The sequence below is a fragment of the Tachypleus tridentatus genome, chromosome 4 (assembly GCF_004210375.1).
Source record: "Tachypleus tridentatus isolate NWPU-2018 chromosome 4, ASM421037v1, whole genome shotgun sequence".
NCBI lineage: Eukaryota > Metazoa > Arthropoda > Merostomata > Xiphosura > Limulidae > Tachypleus > Tachypleus tridentatus.
In genome coordinates this window covers 75,714,832-75,732,036 of record NC_134828.1, presented here as the reverse complement: position 1 = coordinate 75,732,036, position 17,205 = coordinate 75,714,832, and the positions used below count along the sequence as shown (strand labels likewise).

General features: G+C 33.4%; 1 protein-coding gene across 1 annotated transcript in view; it reads right to left on the bottom strand.

Annotated features, from left to right (window-relative positions):
* The window catches only part of LOC143249469 (sodium channel protein para-like), a 182,529-nt gene that overhangs the window by 114,021 nt on the left and 51,303 nt on the right, over positions 1-17,205 (bottom strand). Inside the window, exons 3-5 of the mRNA XM_076499372.1 lie at positions 6,511-6,716; positions 4,788-4,916; positions 3,684-3,775 (exon numbers count right to left, since the gene is read on the bottom strand). Coding sequence (XP_076355487.1) covers positions 3,684-3,775; positions 4,788-4,916; positions 6,511-6,716 — 427 coding nt within the window. The remainder of the gene's footprint in view (positions 1-3,683; positions 3,776-4,787; positions 4,917-6,510; positions 6,717-17,205) is intronic.

The window sequence follows — 17,205 nt, the reverse complement described above, 5'->3', positions numbered from 1 at the left end:
TAATTAACTGCTATGGTTCTAACATAGTCTGGTGTTTAGGCTTTTCGATTCACAAATTAATAGTCACTGGTTCACATCCTATCACCAAACGAACTCTTCCTTTCGTCAGTGTATATATGTTATTATGTCACAGTAAATACTACTTTTCATTAGCAATCTGTAGCTCAAAAGATGGCGGTGGTAGGTGTTGACTAGCTAACCTTCTCGATATTCTATCTCATCAAAATTATAAATGGATAGCGCATTTATATCTCGATTAGCTTTTTGGCCTAGCATGGCCGAGCGCGTAAGGCGTGCGACTCGTGATCCGAGGGTCGCGGGTTCGCGCCCGCGTCGCGCTAAACATGCTCGCCCTCCCAGCCGTGGGGGTGTATAAAGGCAGAACGTAAGCCGTTTTAAACTATATCGGATTTTAGGTTTTCTGTGGCTTTCCAGAGATCATCGTTCGCTTCGCTTCAACAAACGCCAAATTTCGTTACGCTCATGAAGGCAGGACGTAAGTGTTTGTGTTTTTCCAGAGATCATCGTTCGCTTCGCTTTCTCTTATAGCAAAGCCACATCGGGCTATCTGCTCAGCCCACTGAGGGGAATCGAACCCCTGATTTTAGCGTTGTAAATCCGGAGACATACCGCTGTACTAGCGGGGAGCTCTGTGTTTGTATTTGGGTAATTATGTGGAATACCCTGGAGGGTCAGGTGCATTTGACCTCTTCCTCCAAAACGTTTATTTGTTTGTTTGTTTTGAATTTCGCGCAAAACTACACGAGGGCTAACTACGTTAGCCGTCCCCAATTTAGTAGTGTAAGACTAGAGGGAAGGCAGCTAGTCATCATCACCCACCGACAACTCTTGGACTACTCTTTTACCAATGAATAGTGGGATTGATCGTGACATTATAAAGTTCCACGGCTGAGAGGGCTAGCATCTTTGGTGCGATAGGGATTCGAACCCGCAACCCTCGCATTACGAGTAGAATGCCTTAGCCACCTGGCCACGCCAGGCCAGGTACAGACGAGGATATCACCGGAAACGATGACATTATAGTTCCACCAAGCTAGATCAGAAAGTGCTGATGCCATGCAATTACGTCATCAGAGAAGGTGCGTTAGGCCATCACGACAGACGGCCATTACGTCATAGACAGTGACGAACACGACATGTAGAACGAGTGTTTCTTCTATACAGGTTTAGATGACCAGAATATTCATACTTTTCAACTGCTTTTCGTAATTAATCACAATTATAAAACTTTATTACCCAAAACTAATATTGGCATTATCAAACGGCAGAGAATCTTACAGCAATTATCAAATATGGTTATGCCGTGGTCTCCAAGGCTAGTTTAAAACAAATTTTGAGGATATTGAGGCAGATTAGTGTTTTGTCATGGTTGTGGCTCCTAGCTACTACTATACATAACCAAGGTAATATTCGTATGAGAATTATGAGAAAATATGCTGATGTATAAATAACCGGCCCTTTTTTGTTCTTTTTTTTTTCGAGAAACTAATTTCGCAAATTTCTTTTTAAGTTATATGAGTCAAAATTACCACTATTATGTGTCGTTGTCCACCCGCATTAAGGCTTTAGAACAAATGTTTGGTTTCTATTTCTGTTGGCAGACGTCTATTGAAAGTTCTATTGGCCTTCTCCTAAATTACTCTACAATCTTTCATCTGTACGAAGTAGTCAAAGGAGAAATAGTGATTCCTATAGTTACGATTTATAAGTTGATTAAACCAATAAAGTTTTGAAATTTGTTAATATAATAAAATATATATCAGTCGTTACAAATGGGAATGAAAAATGTTAACATAACTACTTGGTACATTTGTGGTATTTTCAGGTGATCGAATTTCCCTTAAGGTAATGAATACGATCCACAAAATAATAAGACATTTCGATAGAAAATGTGTTACGAAATAAATTTGAATTTTTGAAAACTACTTAGTTCAAAGAATAATAAAGACTAGATATAATGTAAAACAATGAAAACAGTCGTTCTTTTATACATGGGAATTTTATCGATATTGGCAAGTCCAAAAAACAGCATGTTTATCAGATAGTAAACTCTGAAAAACGTGTTAAGAGACTTCTAAAGATCTAGTTAATTTCACAAAATTGCTAAATATAGAAGACTATTTTACTTGTTAAAAGAAGAAACTAGCATTTTACTTATTATAATTAAAATCGAGCTTTAGAGAAGGAGTTAAGTGAGAAAGCAAACCCATAATATACAAGTGTATAATATCATACCTTTAAGGGTGCATCTACTTCTTATATATTTCTCTACAAGTGGGTTTTCTCGTCATCACTAATCATCTATTACATTAATCACTGTCTGTCATTTAATTAGAAAAATAAGCAATGATGCATTCTTAAGATATCAATTTATCTGCCAGTGGAAAAGATTAATGTCCACCTCTACATAGGATGCTCTACTTTACAGAAATATTTTCCATGATACTCCAGTTGAATGGCTCAGTTCAATAGGTAACTAAGACAAAAGGAACTTTGCAACTTCTTAACCAGTATTCTGCAGTTAGAGTTATACATATATCTAATGTATAACGTTACGCCTGTTCTTACTTCGTGTTTTAGTTTGAAACTTAACCATATTATAGATTTGAATTTTATCAGTATATAATTCTTTCTAAATACTCAACAAACTTAAAACTTTCATAAATTAGCGGTTTGATACTCTTCTGTTGGCCTACCCCTTACCATTCAGATAGTTACAATGATTGCTAGAGTTTCCTCTCTGACTTTCGATATTACCCTTCCCACACACACACATACAAACACACTCTTATTATGCCATGCATTTCGTTAGAGTCACATTAATTTGATTACATAAATGTATCTGTATTTGGTTGCTGAAATAAAGTTTACAACAAAGAAAATTAGCGATATACACTTTTCATTTAGTGTAACCAATTACCAAGTTATAAAAAATACTGAAGTGGGGATGGATGGACGACTGCCACATTCATTTTAAAATTGCACTATGTCAAAAACCATCAAGTGTTTTAATGTTATCTGACCAATTTCTACCCTGTTTTCTTATTTTCTGGGGCTCCCATTCCCATTTTATGATTTTTAACTTATTTTTTGTATACTTATATATGTATATATATATATATTTCGTTGTTTTCTCAACGTTGAAGGACTAAAAATATTTTTTTCACGGAACTTTCTGAGAGTTCTCAACTGCTAATAAAGGTACTATCCTCTCTGAATACACTCAGTTTGTTTGTATCTTGTGAAATAAATAAAAGTTATTTTCATTGTGTTTCTCACAACTCAGAGTCAGGGAATTGGGATTTTATTGAGATTGAGAATTTATTCTTTAAAAAATATTTTATCATGCATATCCTATCCTATTACAATTAATAGAAATCAGTGAACCTGATAATATCATGAAGCATATCAGCTATATTTTGTATTATATGCCAATAACGATGTGATTTAATTTATTGTAAATTTTATTGTAATATTGCATCACACAAATATTGCTATTAAATATGATGTTTTTTACTCGAAATATTTAATAACATTTCAAAGAAACGCACTTCCTAAGAAAATGGTTTTAATTGAATAATATTTCATTTGCTGGAGATACGAGTTTGGAAAATATAAACTTGACTTAAACAAAATATAAAATAAAAGAGATAAATTTTTACCTGGAACAATGGCTACTGTTTTTAAGGCTCTAAGTACACGAAACGTCCTGAGGGCACTCAGATTACCTAATTCAACTCCCATTGTCAGGTACCTTTAAAAATGATTAAACAATTAGAAAATATTAATATGATACCTTATAATAACTATTTTCTTCATTTTAGGAGGAAAGAAATATAATCTAGTTCTAAAGTTAAACCTTTACTTTGATATCAGAGTAAATTAAAGTCAAGAAGAATGAAACAAACGCGGACTTTTTTTCTTTTTATTTTTAAAACCATAGAATTCTCGATGTCTCGTTATTGTTCACTTTATTTTCTCTCTTGTCAATTTTTATGATGATAAACTCTCAAGAAAGCTTGGCTTATTAGATAACAATATTCTAAAAAAAGAAAAACTTCAGCCCGAAGTGAATAAAAACAGTCAATTAAACATTGAAAATACTTTAAATTAATCTGAAAGTTGCGAATTTGTGACTTTTTATAACTTTAATGTCTAATGCAAAGCATTAAATGAGTTGATAATTCATGCACAATCTTTATATCTCTTAGTATGACTTGATAAAATATGCTTTCAGTTTTTTTTTCAATACTAAGGAGGTATTACGTATATATTCATGTTTAAATAAGCAGGTAAATACATAACAATTCATAACTTTTGATGTTATAATTACAACTTCATTTCATTAGTATTGTGAAAATTGAATGCAAATCGTGCTATTGAATCGAACTTAATTTAGTTATTAAATGAATTCATTTAATTGTATTGATTTATAATCACTTGTATTGATTTATAATTATTAAAGTCGTATTTATAATTACTATTAGTTCTAAATGAGCACACTTGGTTATCGTATTATAAATCAGTGTGCGTGTGTGTGTGTGTTTGTAGACTCACATACATACAAATACATATAGTTAGCAATGAAAATATTTTAATCTGAAAATTGCGAATGTGGCAGAATTTTAATGTTTTTACTACTATGTGTTAATCCACTTTTCAAAATGTTTAAAGTTGTGGAAAATAACCATAACGAATATACATACACAACTTTGATCTCAAAACACTAAAACCAAAAACAAATTTCCCGTGATTATTTAACTTACGCTAATGTTATCACGATAAAATCCAACCAGTTCCAGGGATCTCGAAGATATGTAAAACGTTCTAGTATAAAACCGCGAGCAGTCACCTTTACCACAGATTCTACAGTGTAGATTGTAGTGAAGATTATTCTAGAATAAAAGACAAACAATGGATAACAAACACAAAATGCTGAAAGATTTCATTTCTAAACATAAAAAAATTTAATAGATGTTTCATGAAAGTTCATACGATTTTAAAAGATAGCATATATCGGGTCACCGAATTTTTGTCCGAAAATTTAATACAGAAAGTGCATCATCATTTCTGTCCTTGTAGAAGGCTTTAATGACTAAAATATATAGTAGGACGTGTATAAAAATGTTCAGACAAGTAAAAAAAACTAACCCAACTCCACTTTTTTAGATTATTAATCAAATTAACCATTATGAAGATGGATGTGTCTGTGGAGCACATTAGGCACGTAATGCTTTATGAGTTTAAAAAAGGCAATAGTGCAGCAGAAACTACACAAAACATTCAAGGTGTTTATGGTGTGGAGCCTCTCAATGAAAGAAAATGTCGAAGGTGGTTTCAGAAGTTCAGATCAAGTGACTACAGCTTAAGTGACGCGCCACGTTCAGGTCGTCTTGTTGAGTTTAATGATGACTTGCTGCTCGCTGCACTTGAAGATTGTGCTGTAACAGCTTAATTCAACCCATTCAACAGTTCACCATCATCTGCGACAGTTTGAAAAGGTGTCAAAACTTGGAAAAGAGTCCCCATGATTTGATAGAAGCCAACCTTAAAGCAAGAGTGGACATTTGCACTTCACTGCATTCTCATGAACGTCACTCACCCTTTTTGGACAGGTTAGTGACTGGAAGTGAAAAATGGATATTTTACAAAAATGTTAAGCGCCACAGACAATGTCTCAGTGCAGGTAACCTGGCTAAAGCACAACCCAAAATGGACCTCCACCCTACGAAAGTCTTATTAAGCGTCGTGTGGGATATTGTTGATGTGATCCACTTTGAGTTGCTGCCACGCAATGCAACGACAACATCAAACTTCTATTATCAACAGTTATACCGCTTGAATGTTGCACTGAAAGAAAAGAAGCCTGCTTTGATCAGTCGTAAAGTTGTTGTGTTACACCAGGATAATGCACGACCCCATACAGCAAGGATCACATCTGAAAAGATTGAAGAGCTGGACTGGGAAAAACGTAGACATCCTCCATATTCTCCAAACCTTGCCCCATCTGATTATTATCTGTTCCAAAGTTTGCAGAACTATCTTGATGGAAAAGAGCTTGGAACACATGAAGATGTCAAAACTACCCTCTCAACATTCTTTTCCTCCAAACCCCAAGTATTTTATAGAAGTGGCATTCAGAAGCTTGTGAATCGTTTGTAGGAAGTAGTTAATAATAATGTAACATACATTATTGATTAAATAACACTAAAAGTGTTTGAAATCCTTTCTTTTTTTCTGAACCTAAAATCGGGCATTACTTAAGGGATGACCTTAGACATCAATATTAAGATGCATTTACATTTCATTGTTATTATATTGAGGAAATATATTCCCGCAGCATTTTAAATCCATTATATGTGACTTAAGAGAACAATAATATCACCCTATTTATGATTTCTAAAGCCTAAGATACGTACAAAAATACTTATGTATTTGAACATTAGAACAGACTGTTATGAAAAAGAAAACCACAAAAAGGTTACTTACTCGGATTGTTCTATTTTTTCATTAGAGGGCAGAGTCATGAGGATGCAGTTAATTAGAATGGTAATAATGACCAAAAAGCTAAATACAGGATGGACGAGCACATAGATAGCGACTCGACGGATGGGATTGAAAGGACTCAAGATCCAAAGTACGTTCGTGGCACTGAACCGAAAGATATCTTTTCCTTTACTGATGACCACAAACGTCTAGAAAATATGACAGGATAACAAGAAATAATACACTATCAATAAATAAACTTCACTAGTTAGGGTTTAAATATCACAGAAAACTCACATTAATATATGTGTTTTAACTTCATGGGTTTTAACTATTCAACGATAAAGACATTTTTCACACACACACACATTATTTGTGCTTACTGTTATGCTAATTACCAAAATGTTAAAATATACATTTTTACTAAGAAATAATTAACTAATGTGTGTTTTGTAGATCAAAGTGGACGAAGGCTATTTTAAAATGGCAGCTTATTTTGAATAAGTCACAAATAAAACACCTGTTAATTACAAATTGAACACTAAAGTTATTTTAATCTTTACTTTAATTTAAAAAAACACATATTTTCAATACTTATACTGAAAATGAAATATAAAAAGAATTCTAACAGCTTTTTAAGCATTTAGAAGATCTAATTTTATTTACAGACTTTTCCCTGAAAAATAAGCAGTTAAATATTCTTTAACTACGTCCCATCTTAGTGTTCTAAGCCCCATCATCAAGATTCACAGAGGCCACAATGTTCCGATCAAGATTATCAAATACATCTGGCTACTGTAATCGAAAATAAGCCCTGTTAGGAAATCTTTGTGTATTTTCTTCACACATGTGCTGCTATGTGTGGTCCCGTTATTTTGTGAGTAAGGCAATTACAGTACCAAATACGATACTCCGGAATCCCGAAAGAGACCAGCAACACAAAAACCGATTCTAGAGTCCAGTTCAGAAATCCTGAAAACCTCCAAAATATTCTCATGCCATAATCGAACTTCTAATTGAAAATTAGATGATAACAAATTGGCGGTTTTGTAATTTTTCTCCACGTATTTTACAGATGTATAAAAAGGGAGGGTTTGTAGTGCTAATAGTTGTTAATTTGTTCATGTTACATGTTATCTTGCTTCCTTGTTCTACAATACGTCTTCTATACAGCTTATAAAGTTGTAAAGTGTGAGCGTCAGGTAAGATTGTTTTTCAACGTCATGCCTCGAAATTTAACGTTTTTCGAGAGGGGGATAATAGAGTCATTAATGATGAGTTTTAGCTTTTTTTTAAAGTTTGTACTTTTGTTTAGCTTTTTGTGAAATATATAGCTTGTATTTCTGTTGAGTTAAGAATTATATATCGTTTGTTGTACCATGTGATAATTTTGTTTAAGAATCTTTATGGTTTCAAAGTTGCTAACATCAGGTCTCTAGAAATTCTTCACGTTATGCTATTGTCAGCATACTAAGACGCAAATGTGAGAGGTGTTTCGACTTGTGGAAAATCTTTAATGAATACTTTTTATAAGAAAGGACTAAGGACTGATTCCTGTGTACTCTGGCATTAAAGATAAGTGTTTGGGGTCTTATGTTATTACGTTTTACTTTGACTTACGATTTTAGGCGAAATTGACTATCCATTTGGTATAAGTTATGATTAATTTTATACTAAAGTAGTTTATAATTTATGCCTTTGTTCCATATGGTATCAAATGTTTTTTGTAAGTCTAGGAGAGGTGATTCTGTTGCTTGTTGTGTATTAAATCCGTTAAAGGTAGATTCAATTAGCTTGATCTGATCCTTGGCTATTCTTTTTTCCAGTATTTTGTATTTCTGACAGTAAATTGTTGCTCTCTGATAACCATAATAACCCGGTGGTGATTGTTTTTTCCCATAAGTTTACCTCTACAATTTAATAAGCTTATTGGTCTTTAGGGTTTTTGGAATTCTATCCATTTCTATGGATAGGCTTAATTGTTGCTTCTTTACACATGCTGGAGAGGTATCCTGAAAGAGATGGAACTTGAATAGACTGTTGGAATGTTCTAGTAGAATTGGAGAGACATGTTTGAGGACCGTGTTAGGTATTTTGTCTTCACCGAGGCGTTGTTTTCTATGGTTCGTAAATTCGTTTTAATTTCTGGTACGGTAACTGGCGTTGAAATATTGTGTTCTGATATGTTTGTAGTGACTGTTGGAATGCTAACGGAAAAGGTGGGCGAAGAGAAGTTTTGGTTGTCTTTTTACAAAATAGTTATTTTTTAAAAAGTGGTTGTGATCTAGATTGTTGTTGTTAAGTGTGATAAAAGTGTCAGAAACATTAAAAAACATGTCAAGAATCTAAAGAACGGGAAAATCAAATACAAAAATACAACGTGTTTGAGTTTTAAGTCGTCGAGTTATTACAGAACTTACGGGCCCAGCATGGCCAGGTTGTTAAGGCACTCGGCTCGTAATCTGAGGGTTGCGGGTTCGAATTCCCGTCATACCACACATGCTCGCCCCTTCAGCTGTGGGGGCGTCATAATATGACGGTCAATCTCACTAATATGTTAAAAGATTAGCCCAAGAGTTGACGGTGGGTGGTGATGTCTAACTTGCCTTCCCTTTAGTCATTCACTGCTAAATTAGGGACGGATAGCGCAGATAGACCCTGGTGTAGCTTTGTGTGAAATTAAAAACAAACAAACATTACAGAAGTTTCCTCAATTCTCTTTTTATGAATTTTTTATTAGTTTTCTATTTCATTGTTGGCTTTGTTAACGAATGATTTCTTCTGAGCGCATTTTGCCCTCCCTTGGAAGAGAGTCAACACAAAATACAGAAGTAAATACTCCCTGGCCGCACAAGTCCTTCTATCAAATTTGATCTTCCTAGTTCCAGAATTGTGAGAAGAATTACTAAACAAACCACAACAGCAAAAACAGATGTCGTGAACTAATATAGGAGTACACTAAAGTTTATAATTAATTAGAATCAAAATATTCAATCGGATAAGAGAAGTCTCCCCCTTAAGAATCAAACAGACATAAAAATAAACTTGTTACTGTGGTTTTAATTAGGTGTTTACACTGAAGAAAAGTGAAACGAAGGTAATACAGCTTCTTGCTTCTCAACTACTAACCGTCAAAGATTAGTTTTAAATAACGTTAAAAGACAGACATATACAAAAGGATTGAAAACTCAAAATTGCATAAATGTTTTTTCTTAAGTGCGAAGGTATAAAAATAGTTATCTTTGCTCTTCCCATTGCAGGAATCAAAACTCAATTTATAATGTTATAAACCCACAAACCTTCGACTAAAACACAGGGAGAATTACTGAAATGATACTGCGCTAGGGATAACTCGGTTATGTAATTAAAGCTGTTTCCACTTGCAAGGAAAAAAAAAACTTTTAAAAACAAGCAAACTCATATAAGTACTATTAATATGAACCTTTGAGAAAGAAATGTGTATAACAATACATCAAGCTCAAAATATCTACTATAAATACATTGCTGACGAGGCCTTTCGCTCTGTACCAAAGCTGTTTTTGCAGACTCAGCTCAGGAGCACAATACTGTTAATGTGATTTTGGACTCTGTTGTAACGATTGTTTGCTTTCTTCGATTGGATCAGCCCTTACTGATTGTTACCTTCAACACATATTGTTACATACACTATTAGAGGCTAAACCTTTTATGTTTTCTATTCTTTACTGAACGTGAGTTTTCCATGCAGAAGAAATATTATTTTACATGAATGTTCTTTCGAATTTCTCAGATCCAAAACAGTTTTATGCTTTGCTAACTTAAACATTTGACAAAACAATTATTCCAATGTGAGTACGTATATATAACAGTTTCAACCTTTAGCGTTTTAATTATTTACTCTTAGGTTCGGATTATTATTTTTAAAACTAATTAGTTTTATCATTCCATATCTTTTGCATAATTTCAACCTTTTTATTGTGAACGGAATGTGTCCAAAATGTGTTTGCGGAAGAGCAAAAACTAAACACGTTTAAATAAAGAACGTTAGACTTCACAGTTTTTTTTTATTTTTGTACCTTGCATATATTACGTTTAAACGAACAAAAGTAATTGGCTAGTTTTTTGACAGTTGTAGCTACAGGGTGAGATGACGCAATAGTTTTATTTCTCAGTGAAGAAAATTAATTATTTTAAGCTGAGAATGAGGGGTTGTCCCTAATCATAAATTTAATTCAATTGTGGATTTTATTATTATCCAGATATTACTCATCACAATTCTATTAATTTACAGACTAGTGTTATGAAGAGATGTATGTTAAATTGTAGGTGCTCAAGTTTAGTAGAAATATCATTGCATTAATTAAATAATACGTACACATACACAACATATATATTCCAAATATTTGTCTATCTGTAACATTCTACATTTATTTTCAAGAGTACATAACAGGAAATTTATTCATTTTTTTGCAATGTTGAACATTTTAATCTGAGAAAACGTTTATTTATTAAGAACAGAAGCGTTTCTCTTTACGACGGCCCCGCCAGTACAGCAGTAAGTCTACGGGTTTATAACGCTAAAATTAGGAGCTCGATTCCTCTCGGTGGGCTCAGCAGATGGCCCGATGTGACTTTTCCATAAGAAAAACACACACACTCTTTACGGCGAAATTTCGCGAAAAACACAGGACTTCCTCCGTTGACTTATTGAAAGAAATGTTTCTAAGATAGAAGTATGAACGAAAAAAAAAAATCCACAGAGTAGAACGTGTTTGAGAATATTCTTGTGTTTGTTCAGTTTCGCTGTTGTTGCATTTTTCATTTCCGATATTATATACATGCATAACTTTATTGTACCATGTCGGATAAATAAATTTGTATTTAATTAAACTCAATATCTTTCTTTTGATACTTCTAATAGTAATGACAGCTGTCAAAAATCGCTAATTTCGGTTGCGGTATTTCTGACGTTCAGTAAAATAACAAAGAACAGTGGCATTCAGCGAAAAATATCTCGGCGGGTATTTAATGAATCTGAGCAATTTGTTATGCTATATACACCCGTGGAATCGAAACCCAAACATTTTTTTGCCAATGATGCATTGCAGTCAGTTTTCTATGCTTACACACTAACAAACCACAGCAAGTAAGAAAGTAACACTCGATAGTAAACAAGGATCGCTATCCTATTATTGGGAACAGACTTATACTTTACAGCACCAACCAGATTCTTTAAAATATATGGTAGTAAATGTTCCCCTATAAAACATTGTTAATAACGTTTACTATAGTAACGCCATGGAAACTAGACCTCTTCTTTCTATCACTCCCATGCACTCGGTACAGCTGTATAATGCGTCATTATTTACGCCAATTGCTTAAGATAATATCACATGACGCTAAATGCTCTTCAATTAGGAGATTTTATAAAATTTAGCAAGTCTGCGATTAAAAGTTGGCAGTGAATAATGATTAATAATTGTCCACCCATACGATTCGTTGGAAAATTTGAACTGGAAACTACTAATTTAGTTTGCTTGACCTAATCAATAGGTGTACTTTCAACGTTATAGTTTTCTGCTCTGAATCAGCAGTCTTTAGTCAGAATAACAAAAAAACTTAAATGGTCCATCTTTACTCTTAGGTGAAGCTGTAAGTAAAGAAAAATCAGACCGATAGCTCACGTAACTTTTTGTGTAAACGTGCACAAAATTATTGGTCAAAATTTAGCAGTTATTGTTGAATTTTTTGTACATGTGGTTTATAGTTAAATCAGAGTTGACATCTCATTATAGGTTGTAAAAATCTATCAGTGTATCAAAGTTGAAAAAAATCCACAAAAGTACGTCTTTCTATCAAATAAAGTTTCCGTACTTTTGGTGTGGAAAAAATAGAAGGAAGAAATTCAATCAAAATGGAGCCCCCAGTGGCACAGCGATATGTCTGCGGATTTATACTGCTAGAAACCGGGTTTCAATACTCGTGGTGGGTAGAGCACAGATTGCTCTTTGTGTAGCTTTGTGCTTAAAAACAAACAATAATAAACGAAATCGGAGATTTTATGTGCTGTGAATTTATGAATGAATTACTTTGAAATTTGGTACGTGAAGAAATGCTTCAGTAAAGCATATCCACTAAACATATGTGATAATATGAAATACCATATCCCGAGGTACAAAAAGTGGAAATTGCTAAACTATCACTCCTTTAATAATACACAGTGTGTCCTGCGGGTGATTTAGACCGTACAACACACTAGACTTTGTTTTGATGACAAGTGCCGAAGAAAAACTGTCGCATCTGAAACTCCATGTAGTTATTAATATTTAACAAATTAAGGTAATGTATTGATCTAGCTAATACTATAAAAAACTAAAATACATATTTAATTATTTTCAATTTAATGTGTTATTATAACATTAATAGTGTTACGGAAGAGAAAGGTAATGAAGTTCTAATTTATAAGTTTCTTAAATCATCCACGTAACGTGCTGTTAGTAGTCACAGGACAAACATGACTTTGGGTTTTATCCATAGAAATACTGAATACAAGACTAAAGAGGTTATAATTTAATTGAATAAGCCATTAGTTAGTATACGCGTATGGGAAGATTCGGGTAGATATATTAGAAGAAAAAGAAAACCTATTAGAATGTATGACTGCTAATGTATCTGGTCTAGTTCTAACTGTCTCAATCCACCATAGCTTATAAGAGTGACCTCGAAAATGAGAGAAACTTATAAAAAATAAATCTAAGGTGTCCAGTCTCTAAAATAATAACTTAAGGAGGAAACGTTAGCAAAGAGTTTGAGGAAAGTTGGAGATTGCAAATGTAGTTTTAAAGGTCGATGGTGTGATAATTGTTAGGACTTACATTGAGTAAATCTTATAGCTACTTGATAATTACGGGGTCTGTACAGAGTCAATGACCACACTGTTGCAAACAGTTTACTCAGTACAACTTTTGATGGAGATAAGTAACATGGTAAGTATGAAAGGTTAAATGCTTAGGTTTGTATTGGAGTATTATATAGTGTAGGATGAAGAAAGTTATTCACATTCCATTAGCAGAAACGCTGCCCTACTAGCGGCTATACGGTTAGAATCTTGGTATGCTGAACGGTGTGGTGTGTATCTGCGTCATGAAATTGATTATGACTTCATCTAACTGTATCGGGGCGAGAAATTTGATGTGACTTTGTATTTCTGGATTGTTCCTGACTTCTAGGCAGGACATGGCCAGGTGGTTATCTGCTGAGTCTACCGATATTAAAAAGGAAATGGATACCATATCTCCAATGACCTGGAGATATGACCAGAATGTTAGGAGCGCTTGACTCGCAATATGAGGATCGCAGGTTCGAATATCTGTCACACCAAACATGCTTGTCCTTTCAGCCGTGGGGGCGTTATAAGTGACGGTCAATCCCACTATTCGTTGGTTAAAGAGTAACTCAACAGTTGGCGGTGGGTGGTGGTGACTAGCTGCTTTCCCTCTAGTCTTAAACTATTAAATTAGGGACGGCTAGCGTAGATAGTCCTCATGTAGCTTTGGTCGAAACTCAAACCAAACTATTTCTCCATTAAGTAAATGATTTAAAAAAAAAGGGTTATAAAATAAAGTCCTATTTTTTAATTTGACGATGATTGTATAACAATTTTTTTAGGGGTGATATAAAGCTGTTGCTGAATTATTTCTTCAAAGAGAAAAAAAAAAGGCACATGCAGTAAATAAACTTTAACGGAACATTGTTAGGGACTTTTTTTATGATTTGAAAAATCATGTTCCGTTTCACCCAAATCAGACTTAATCTGCTGAAAGACAGGCTTTAACCTTTTATATAAATCAGCCTTGTTAATTATACAATTTGCCCCTCAGCGGCACAGCGGTATGTCTGTGGACTCCGCTGCTAGAACCTGGGTTTCGATATCTGTGGTGGGCAGACCACAGATAGCTCCTCGTGTAGCTTTGCGCTTAATTTCAAACCACTCAGTTATACGATATATATTGAGTCAGTAACCACACTGGAAAAGAAACGACTCAGTATAATGTATGTTACAGTTTAGCATTGAATAAAGTGCTACCTTCAAAATTTATCTCAGGTTATGTTAGAATACGTTAGGTATGGATAAAAATAAAGTTTATATAATTCGTAGACTTTACTTTAACCTATAAAATACATTTTTATAATATTCTTATTGAGGATGATATGAAAAGTGGCAAAAGTATAAGTTATGCATTTTAGTGAAACATAAATTGTGTTTACCACAAAGTAAAAAAACAAAAACACGCTGTATGTAATTTCATGACAGAAGAATCTCCTCTTGAAAGTTTAACACGTGTTAGTGCTCAGTCACTCTCTATTAGACCTTCACATTATAAGAACTTCTAGCAAATCTAATGAGTTGACAGATAATCGCTATAGCATTGTTTTTTTTTGGATTTCAAGAAAAGATACAAAACTTGGAAGCTTTTAAATAGTTGACTGTTTTTCTATATTTTCCTAAATAATAATGATAATATATATATATATAAGGTATATGCTTAATTTCTATCATAATTTTAATAACGTGATTTATGTGTCAACAGCTACATATAGATATATTATTTCAACGCTTATTACGATAATATGTGAATAACATCGCATGAATAAGGGTTCTTGGGTTAGTTTCTGTTTTATTTGAAATAGCCTAAAACGTAGCTCAATTTTAATTCAGATTTAGGAATTAAATACGTTTCGATATGTATCCAGTTTAGGATATTTTTAAACGATACTGATGATACACTAGTGTTTATGTACACACATATATTGTTGATTCTTACACTCGAGAATCTTTTATAATTTTACGAGTGTGTGGGAATTTCGTAATGCGGATTTAAAGTATAAGTTATTTACATTTCTAAGTATAAATTATATGAATTTAACTTAAGAACGATATTAAAATAGATTTATGATATTATATGCGTCAAACCTCCAACCTTAAAGAAATAAAAAATTAGCGTTAGATAGTTTAAACTAAGATATTGTATATAAACATATTGATAACAACACGTTAAATAAAATACATTATCAAAGGATTACAAAACTTCAATAACTATGAGAGTATGTAATACAATCAATGCAAATAATCCATTGATCATAAAAATACATGTCGCTTGAAACTGCGTCACAACAGATGTTATCGACCTCTTTGACATGGATATCTTCGAATCGTATTCTTTTAATGATAAACTCTAATATAACAGTCTTCTGTTTTTGCCCTTCATTTAGTTCAAAAACGTCAGCAGGTTATGATCCGTGTAAATGATAATATGTTGTTGTAATGCAAGTACATATACATTAAACTGTTCAAAAGCTAACATTAAAATTAATGTTTCTTTTTCCACAGTTGACTAGTGCTTTTGGTGACAATTAAACTATTTAGAAAAATAACAAACAGGTTGTTCAACAGCTAATGCGAAAGGCTTATAAAAGTCGGATACCATAAATACAGAGTAAGCTGACAATAAAGATATGACCTTTTTAAAATCGTATTGACATGTTTCAAACCATCTGAACGTTTGATTTTTCTTAAATAGATTTGTTAATGTAAAGTGATGTCAAAAAAGTTCTTACAAGGCTTCCTGTGATAACTAGCCATTCCCAAAACTCTCATCAAACTTTTCTTTTTGGTAAGAGTTAGATTATTTCCAATACAATCAAGTTTGGCTTGACTATTAGTATTACTCAGTTTCATGTTGCATTCATCCCTGATATTTTCGAATTAACAGGTTCCTTAATCAAAAGTAACTGTCATCAGTATCAGAAGAATATTCAACGGCTAAAATATTTTCTGGTGTATCCAGGGCTTTAAAGAATTAATATGACACAGATGGATAGTCTTTCGACTATCAGGTGTTTATACAACATAGTTCATATCATTAAGTCTCCGAACAGTCTCGAAGGAACCATGACATCTAGCTTTGAGTGGTTGGCCCTTAGTGGGTAACAATACTAACACCACGTCACCAAGATGGATCTTAAACTCTTCAGCTTTGCGGTTATAAATGTTTTTAATTTTAACTTGAATAACTTCAAATTTTCTCGATCCAATTCACTATCGTGTAAAGTCTGGACTGAAACATGGAAACGTAATTTAGTACATGTACTTATTTTGGGTCATCTCTCAACCATTGTTCATTCAAAAACTTCAAATAACCACGCACTTAATGGCCAAATATCAAATCCTAACGACTCTTGAACCGACTCACGAACAGTAAATAATAATAAATTAACTATTTCATCCTAATTCTTCTCGTTATCAAGACGGTAAGTTTGCGACATATATTTTAAGGTAAAATGGAATCTCTCAAGAGCACCTCGCAATTCTGGATGATACGCATTAGATTTGATTTGCTGACAGTGAGCAAGCCAACAAAAGTAAATAAATTAATCAATGTCTTAGACATTTTTTTGGCTAAAATGTTTTCAAAGGACTGGGTTCATGGAATCAAAGCTAGTCCTTTGAGAGTCAACAAATAATAATTCCCTCATCGAATATTTGGTAAAGGCCCAAAACAATCAACAATCACACGACTGAATGATTCTTAGAAAGCTGAAATAGGCTTTAAAGGAGCAAAATGAATTTTCTGGTTAGGGTTTTACGTCCAATTAACAGGTATGACAAGTTTCACAAAACTGAGAAACATCTTGTCTAATTTTGGGCCAAAGGACATA